Here is a 9,045-nt window from a genome sequence, read left to right on the forward strand (position 1 = left end):
AAGTATTTAATATTTATTAATTTCTTAGACTTTCCATTGCAATTTATACCTAGGTAGATGAAAAAAAATTAAAAGGAGTTGCCAATTTAAAGATAAAATAAAACGAACAACTCCCCAAGTGAATTTCCAGTATCAAACACAATGAGTAATTGAAGGTGTGAGTTTTCTACAACTTTAGATTTTTATTTTCTACATTTACGATTATTCACAACTATTGTTCGACTAGAATTTGATACAGGAGAATATTTGTATGAACAAATAACTGATAAAATATGCTTAAGATGTGTAAAATTCTACATATCATGTCCATAAATATTAGATACACCATTATACCATCCAATCCCAACTCTATGGCTAAAAATCTTCCATGAAACCTCACAGTCAAAGAATTAGAAGAAGTTAAGGGCCTACAAGAAGAACTTTAAAAATTTAAATTGCCAAATAGACAAGTATCCCGAAGTTCAGGGACGTTATGACCAATTTAACACTGTCAAGTTTGTCTTCTTCCCCGCTGCTGACCACGAGTACAACCATATCAAAGTAGCCATCACGTCACAGACCCTGAGTACACTCTTCAGTCATTTTTTGAACAGATCAGTACTTGCAAAAGTCCTTTGAGGTACTTTACTGCTCTTCTCTCTTTCTCTATCTATGTACTTTTTGTTCCAAGTGCTTGGGCTTGTCTTTTCTTTAAATGGTACAATCTTAGGATTAAATTTCTTGATTTTCTGGAGAAGATTGTCGATTTTTGGGCAGGTGAGTTCACTTGAATTAGTGGGTTTCATCCTATTTGATTCTTGTTAATGGGTTCTTGAGTTTAGTCCATGTGCTGCCCATTCAAGTTAAATTGCTAATAGCTAGCTCCCCCACCCAAAGTTTGCATTTTTGTTGTCGAAATCCATGTTTGACCTGTTTGTAAAAGTTTTAGTTTGCGATTTTTTGTCTAGAATGTCATTTTGTTTAAATCATGATCGAGGTTCATGAAAAAGTTTGTTTTTTGTTTTATTTTATTTTAATTTTGAACCATAGAACTGTTGAACATTTGCAGGTGGATTTTGAAGGCGAAAATATAGTTTAATAGATATTGTATGATGTGGTTAGCTCAAAATCCAAGTAAGCGATGGGGCGAAATATTCTTTCTTCTATATACACCTTTCTGGTTGACGCTTTGCCTTGGCATTGTTGTTCCTTACAAGTTATATGAGGTAATTGCTCCATATATTATGAATTGCCTGGTTTATGTACGAATTAGCCTGGTTTGCATAGTTTGTAGGCTTTAAGGTATAGTCTTAAAGATTTCAATGGCTTTAGGTTGATCAGAGAGCTGTTATCCCAGATTAAGTGCTATACGAAATATGTTCCGAGGGACTTAAATGATGTTTAAAGTAATTGGCCTTGTGGCAGATGAAAATAAGAGTGTTTGTCATAGTAAGCAAAAAAAGATGCAGGATATGTTTTTCAACCCTTTCTCGCCTAGCAAGGTCTTAACAGCCAAAACTTGGTGTGATTGAAATGTTAAACAAGAAGCAAAAAGATAAGAGAAACGGTAAATCTGCACCATATTCTTTGCTTGGATTAGATTCCTGTTTTTAGAAAAAGGAATGCATATGCTGAAATTTTGGAGGGACGTTGCTTATTTTCATATCTTACCATGAAGTCCTCAGTTTCTTTGATACTGGGAATATGGAACTCTTTCTCTACTGAAATTGGGTCTATAAAAGTAGATGGAATGAAACTTTTCCCTTTTGCTCCTTTCTTCCCATTTTACTTTTCCTACCCTCTTTTGAGTTGCAATGCACTATTAGAACAGGATTTCATCCTCAGTTATCCAATTCTAGAGTGTGTGCTGTGCAAACTTTAGAATTGACAGTTATTTATGAAAAATTGGGAGATCTGACTGAATCAAATTCTTTTTGTTCCAGAGTTTTCCCAAATTTCTGCTCTTGGAATCCACATGTCAAGTGAAAAATGCTATTCTGGTCACTGGTCTTTCTTAGATTTCGTGTTAAACTGAAGCAATTATTCCTGCTGATGTTTAAGACAATGGCCCTTTGCTTATTAATTTGCCTTTTAGAGTAGCCTTTTCAATCTCAAAGAGTTTGGTGGGAAATATTTAGATGAGTTTAGCTGGGTGGAAATATATGAGTTTTTAGAGGCCATGGTGACAGTATAGGTTAGCAGAACAAGTCTTTTATTACTTGAGACATGACTTTCAAATTTGTGTAACATTCTTTTAAAAGTTATAGAATTTTTGGTTCTGTATGAATCAAGAGCCTCTGGAGGATGGAGTTTTATTTTAAGTTTTGGCACTATCGTCTTTAAGTTGATGTATCCTGTATATAATCTTCATACTAGAGTTCACTTTTATATTCAAATCAATGAGTTGGAGCTTCTCATTGAACAATTTCTTCCTGCATGGTTGGAAATCTTCTCCTCCATTGATAACCTTCTACTTTTGACAAATCCTAGAATTCAAAGATAACTAGCTTTCATGCTAACGATCCTTATAACTTTTGATGATTTTGATTTCTGTTGTTTTGATGCCACTTAATGTGAACCTTTAATGGCAGACATTCACAGAATGGGAGTATCTGCTTATTGGTCTTGTTTCGGCAGTTCCTACTTTTGTAGTACCACTTCTATTTGTTGGAAAGGTGAGCACGTATCCTTTTCTCCACCATATGGTTTTGGCTTAAAGTCGGTCAAGTAATGTGCAATTGTCAGACAATAGAATACAATGCCACTTGCATTAGAGTGTCATATCATGGGTTTTCTGTTCATTTTCCTGAAATGGTTGCAGTATAAAAACCTAACTTGTTTGGAAAGGGTCTTCGGAAACCAAACATGGCTTGCACCAATTGCTTTGAAAAGTGCAATCACATCGATTTGTGATTGAAACTTAAAGACTACAAAAAAGTTTGGCCGCCTATATCTATGGACATTCCACCATGCAAGAGCTCATGAGAGAATGACAGGAAAAAAAACCAAAGAAATATATTCCACTATTGACCAAAAGTGTGATTCCTTGAAAAGTGACGAAAGATTTGGAATGGATGGAGTAGTAGCCAATCTTCAGTCATAAATAAAGAAATTTGTGCTCTGGGGTCATACTCTTCTTCGTCTATGCTACTCATTTTATCTAGATCACGTGATAAACTGATAATGTATAGCCTAGATGGTAAACTTCCTCAAATAAATATTACCTTAATTATTCAAGGTCTTATATTTGTAAGAAAGCCCATCTTTACATTCTGTTGAATATTTTGCAGGCTGATAGCAATGTTTCTTGGAGCAATCGCTATTGGGTAAAGGCAAGTGTTCTTTTGGATGAAGTGTGAATGCTAATCTCGCTGGAGTAGTCATATCACCATTTTGTTGACATAACTACTTCATTTTGTATATAATTTTAGATGTGGTTTGTATACTGTTTTACATGTAGTTGTGGTAGGGATGTCTCTTAATCATGTTCTCCATGCATGTGAGTATGAAAATCAAAATAAAAAATCTGTAAACAAGTGCTTCAAAATGTATCTTCAAAGCTGCACTGGTGGATTAGCTTGTTTTGATGAGAAAACTATTAAATATATCCTTTAGAGTAATCTCAACATCTGGCCATAAGAGCTTTGATGTGATGAATTGAAAAATGAAAGAAAACTATTAAATGAAAACAAAGGTTCTTAAATGACTATTTGATGAATGAAATAGGAAGAAGATACATTTTTGTAATTTGCTGACAATTTGAAACTTGAACCGAATTGGATGTCTTTCTTAAATGATGTTTAATTTAGTTTGGCCATATGAGCTTTGATGTGATGAATTGAAAAATGAAAGAAAACTATTAAATGAAAACAAAGGTTCTTAAATGACTACCTGAAGAATGATATAGGAAGAAGATACATTTTTGTAAATTGCTGACAATTTGAAACTTGAACGAATTGGATGTCTTTCTTAAATGATGTTTAATTTAGGTTTGGGTCCTATCTTATAAAATAATGATAATGCCACTTGAACAATATGTGAAGCTGTATATTTGCTAAGCTATACATGGCATTGCTGATATTATTCTTTATATATAATGGTGGCTTTAACTGTAAGGTTCCTTTTTATGACAGGCTAATCTCTGGATGATGATTTTCAGTTATGTTGGAAATTACTTTTGGACTCACTACTTCTTCAAAGTTTTGGGTGCATCGTATACCTTTCCATCATGGAGGATGAATGATGTAAGTCATGGCTAAGAAGTTTTGACTTATGCTCTTTTGTATTATTTTTCATGTTCAGATTAACATCTTTATCTGTTTTTTTCTTTTTGCAGGTACCTCATACAACTTTCCTTCTCGCTCACGTCTGCTTCTTGTTTTACCATGTTGTTTCAAACATTACTCTTCGTAGACTACAACATGCAATTGCTGAGTTGCCAGAGACAATTCAATGGGCTTTTAAGGCTGGCTGGATTCTGGCTCTTGCCTATGTCATTGCATACCTGGAGACAGTGGCTATTGCAAATGTATGTGCTGAACATTTCTGTAAATTTTAACTTAATTAATCGCACAGTGCTGTTATGCGTGCCATCTTAAAGCATTTAAGCTATGTTGCTTAAGGTGAACTAGACAAGCTACCTAATAATCTAATTTACTAAAGTGCAGTTTCCCTATTATACGTTTGTGGACCGAGCATCCATGTACAAAGTTGGCAGCTTGTTTTATGCAATTTATTTCATTGTCAGCTTCCCAATGTTTCTGAGGTAAGACTGCAAATTATGGATTCTATCTTTTATTTATTGTCACTGTGTGACTTATTGGATTTTATCACTTTTATCTTGATGTCTTGGTTAGCTTCCTAAGTCTTAGGGCTTGATACTGGGGTTTAAGCATTTCTCAGCATTACTATTGAAGTGTAGAGGCAAGTACTACTATTTCTAAACAGCATTACTGTTGAAGAGTAGAGGCAAGTACTGGTGATTGTAAATCAATAGATGACCATTAATAAAAGGAGAATAGGAATGCTACCATTTAAGTAGTTCGTGCCTTTGAAATGAAAATTTTGATGCAGCCTCAATTAGGATGAGAGTATGCCCAAGCACAGACTGAATTTTGGCAAGAAATGAGAATATGATTGGTTGCTTGCTCTTAGATAGTTATTGGGTCAAAAAATAAAGAAACTTACTGGAGTAAAGCGTTTGTACGAGTTACATGCTGGAAAAAAGAAATGATACGTTGGAAAAGAATTAGCTTGTCAATGCTACTGGAATGAATAATACTAGATTGAATTCAATTCTATATGATGGCTGCATTGTGCCAAGCATGATAAACCTGAAATTATCAGATGAAAAAAATGTTAAAGTGCAAAGTCTTGACTTGATGGTGTAAACCATTTAAACATGATTGCTTAAATAAGTGATCTTATCTGTGGGAAATGAGATCCATCTATTCATTTTCTTGGATCTTTGACCCTTGATCAGGAGCTTTCAACCAGGTCTTGACTGTAGTCTTGCAAGACATGGATTTGATAATATTCTAGCACAACTTGGTGATAGGGATATGTACTTATTCTCCAACAGACTCGAGATTCATGACATTTGTTTGGTTTCAATTTGATGGTTTTGTGTGGCCTCTTTCCAGTAACTTGTACATATACTTTGTGGACAATTTTGACTTGATTCCAGCTGGCCTGTTTCCTTGATAGTAGCTTGCCTCGTGAAATTTAAGTGCAAGTGTTTTGTGTTCAATATGTGAATATGATTTTGGAAAACTTGGAAGAGAGTGAAAAAAGATGAGATATTATACATGAACAGAACTTAACCAAAATAGTTTGTGGTTTTGTTGTTAGAACTAATTAAGAAGTTTGGAATATAGTGCCAGAATTCGGGAATTTAATTGCTTGTTGCTTCTATGATACTTATCTCGGTTCTTCTTATGGGAAGACATCATGGTGTGCAGGGTTGATGAAAAACCTGGCGATCCGTGGGACCTACCCAGAGTGGCCATTGATGCCTTGGGGGCTGCAATGCTTGTTACAATTTTACTGGACTTGTGGCGCATTTTCCTTGGACCTATTGTTCCTATTCCTGATTCAAAGCAGTGTCCTCAATCAGGATTACCATGGTTTGCCGAACATACCCAACAATTCTGAAGCCAAGGAAAATTTTTCAGGGAAGAGCATTTGTAAGAATGATCTCTAACTACAGTAGGAGCAGTCATGCATGCATTTCTGTTTTCTTTGATGCAACACCGGTTGTATCATGTTTTTCTTGTATCCTTAGTTCAACAAATTGCCGATGAGATGCACAATGTACGGCATCTTGCTTTGCTCATATTTTACCTTTATGCATTTTTCCTGGTGATTCATGGTATCATAAACTCTTATTCCTTCATTTCTACATTAACAACTGCTGCTTGATGTAGATGATTCCCTTGACATGACTCGCCTTTTTGCACCAAATTGTGCAAATGCTGCTTTCATTATGTGCTGTAGCTTGTAGAGGTGGGCAAAAATACCTGCTGACCCAAAAATCCCAGATATTCGATCTGATTCAATCTGAAAAATAGAGTACCTGATCTGCATTATTTGATCAGATCAAAAAAGAGTCAGATACCAGCTTATATGCAAGGTGAGTTAAGGTCACAGTGTTAAGAACCCGCGAGTACCTGACATGTGCTATATATATTTTTTATATTTTTTCATTTTTATAGACATACTACAAAATAATATTTTTAGAGCTAAGTAATTTTATGGAACAAATTGCACTACAAATGTGAGAAATAATAGTTTGTTTACAAGATTCGTTTATAGACATTATGATCTTTTGTTTTTTAGGAAAGAGTTTAATTGATGTGGAGTATATATTAAAAATTGGGGTACTAATTTTTAAATTTTCATTGATTTCGAATTCTTTTATTTTTTTCCCTTTTTCTTGTAGTCTCTTTGTATGTTTGTTTCTCAGCATGAGACTTTTTTTCAGAAAAAAATATTTGTTGAGTCTTAGATGAATATGTAAGATATAAAATTAAATTAATATAAAGCATTTAAAAAAATTTAAATGACAAGCGGGACATAGTGAGTAGCTGTCGGCCTTGTTCACTTTTAACAGGTATTCGACAATCGAGTACTCGCCAATATACGGAGCAGATAAAAGGTAAGAAAATGGCTAGGGTCGCAAATCGAATCAAATAGCTCGGTACTCAATTTGAACTTATCTCAAAGCAAACTCATTCAAACTTATTTGTTTAAGAATCAATCCAAAGCCCAAATTTGATTTTAAAATAAAAAATATTAACAAACAAATCACGATTTTCACGATATCCGATTCAATATGTTCAAGAACATATAATGCAAGTAAATTTCATAAAAATACATCTAAAGTTTCCTTTTTTAATTCCATTTTTTTCCTTTTCATATATTGCTCATTTTATAAAATAGCAAGCATATAATACTCTTGTATCTTAAATAGGCATAAATGATTTTAGTCACGTTCATAATTCATCCTAATATATTTTTTGAATAGGCATAATTGATTTTAATCACATCCCTAATTCATCGTAATAGATTTCTTGAATATTTGAGAGCAAAAATTGAGGGAAAAAAACAACAAATTTGGGTGAAAAATCTCTATATGATATAGCATGAAATTTCAAACCAAACCAAGATTTGATTGTATGTGCTTGAACTCGATATTTTAGCTAGCCAATCAAAACATTTTGTGAATATATATATCTGAAATTTCAAACTAAGTTCGATCAATTTCTTTCAAAAAATTATCAAACACGAGCCAAGTTCAAACATTTTTTTTTAATATTCAAACCAATCCTGAATATGACTCTGTTCGGTTCTTTGAAATTTGTTTTCAACCGTAAAAATGACTGACTAGCAAAGTACAAGTCGAATTAGTCAAATGGGGTACGACGTGTTTGGATGCCCAACCCTAAGGTGCTGATCCCCATGTGGTTCTTTGTAAACTACAGTTTTTATATGCGCTACAAGATGGAGGAAGGCTCTTTCTGAACGCAATGAATTTTGTTGTTCAACATAAACAAAGTGGAGTAAATTGGTCCAACAAGCTTCTCAATGCATATGATTAGTTGAGAATACCATATTTTGTTTCAAGACTAAAAAGTTCACAACAACGACCATAGGGTTTTTTTTGGTGTGGGGAACGGTGAGCCTGTGTTGGTCTTTAGTTCTGCTTTCTAGTCCAAGCATAATGCGGGTAAATGATCGAAATATTTTTTCCAGTGATTCAAAAGTTCTAGAATGAAAATGGCAAGTTTACTCAAATCTCTTGCTAATATAATTATGTTTTGGGGATATTCATCACAGAACAAGAGTGTAAACAAGTTTAATCAAGTTGAACATTTCAATATTCAAACTTATTTAATTATTTTAACGAGTTTAATTTTTTTTAAATAGGGGGAGGGTGAGAATTAAAAAGCAGCAAGAGAAACGAGGGATTAGAACCTAGAACCTCTAAGTCCTGGGGTCTCAACAAGTTAAATTAAATTTAAGCTTGGCTTGTTAATTTATTTTGCTAAAGACAAATCAACCTTTATCTTGCAAGTCAAACTCGAATGAACTTTTACTGAATTATACTCAGTTCAAGTAACAAGTTAATTCATTTTTCAATTCTAACATGAAGGAATTTGGGAGCACTCATTTTCTACCTATTTAATGTCAAGGGATATTGCGATAAATTTGAGAATCAGGGAGGGGGGGAGGGGGGTGGGGGGGAAGAATGGTCTTGGGGATCATTTTAAGAACAAGTATAGGCCTGCCAACAATTCATTATTGTTAAATACAGAAGGTACTTCTTGTTGAAAATGTCATATGATTGCTTGCAAACTGCAAGAATTTAGGCATTTGTGATGATAGTGTAAAATAATTTACCAACCATTACCTCATGCACAAAATCTTTTATCATTATATAACATTTGTAGCGTCTACCTAATACTGATTGGTACTCCTATAATATCAATAATCACTAAACAGATAGTGAAGTCATTATAACTTATTTTATTAGGTTAAAAGACGAATGAATTTTAATCGAGCAGA

The 9,045-nt window shown here is 33.8% G+C and overlaps 1 protein-coding gene across 2 annotated transcripts; it reads left to right on the forward strand.

The window, feature by feature from the left end:
• The first annotated feature begins 515 nt into the window (after window positions 1–515).
• LOC113779700 (cycloeucalenol cycloisomerase-like) lies at window positions 516–6,417 on the forward strand. Of its 2 annotated transcripts, none has more exons than XM_027325386.1 (8): window positions 516–619; window positions 1,049–1,205; window positions 2,571–2,654; window positions 3,270–3,311; window positions 4,113–4,223; window positions 4,316–4,507; window positions 4,647–4,744; window positions 5,940–6,417. In XM_027325386.1, the coding sequence occupies exons 2-8, from the start codon at window positions 1,089–1,091 to the stop codon at window positions 6,130–6,132; spliced, it is 837 nt and encodes a 278-aa protein (XP_027181187.1). In that variant the 5' UTR covers window positions 516–619; window positions 1,049–1,088; the 3' UTR covers window positions 6,133–6,417. The 2 variants fall into 2 exon arrangements, with proteins under 2 accessions (XP_027181187.1, XP_027181188.1); XM_027325387.1 differs by lacking the exon at window positions 516–619 and adding an exon at window positions 654–756.
• The last annotated feature ends 2,628 nt before the right edge of the window (window positions 6,418–9,045 follow it).

The sequence above is a fragment of the Coffea eugenioides genome, chromosome 8 (assembly GCF_003713205.1).
Source record: "Coffea eugenioides isolate CCC68of chromosome 8, Ceug_1.0, whole genome shotgun sequence".
NCBI classification, from domain to species: domain Eukaryota; kingdom Viridiplantae; phylum Streptophyta; class Magnoliopsida; order Gentianales; family Rubiaceae; genus Coffea; species Coffea eugenioides.

Bases quoted from the DNA above. Each gene is read 5' to 3' on its own strand.
- LOC113779700 (XM_027325386.1), top strand. From the start codon at position 1,089: ATGATGTGGTTAGCTCAAAATCCAAGTAAGCGATGGGGCGAAATATTC. The intron at 3,312-4,112 runs GCAAGTGTTCTT...TTTTTATGACAG, and splicing joins GCAATCGCTATTGGGTAAAG to GCTAATCTCTGGATGATGAT. The intron at 4,508-4,646 runs GTATGTGCTGAA...ACTAAAGTGCAG, and splicing joins AGACAGTGGCTATTGCAAAT to TTTCCCTATTATACGTTTGT.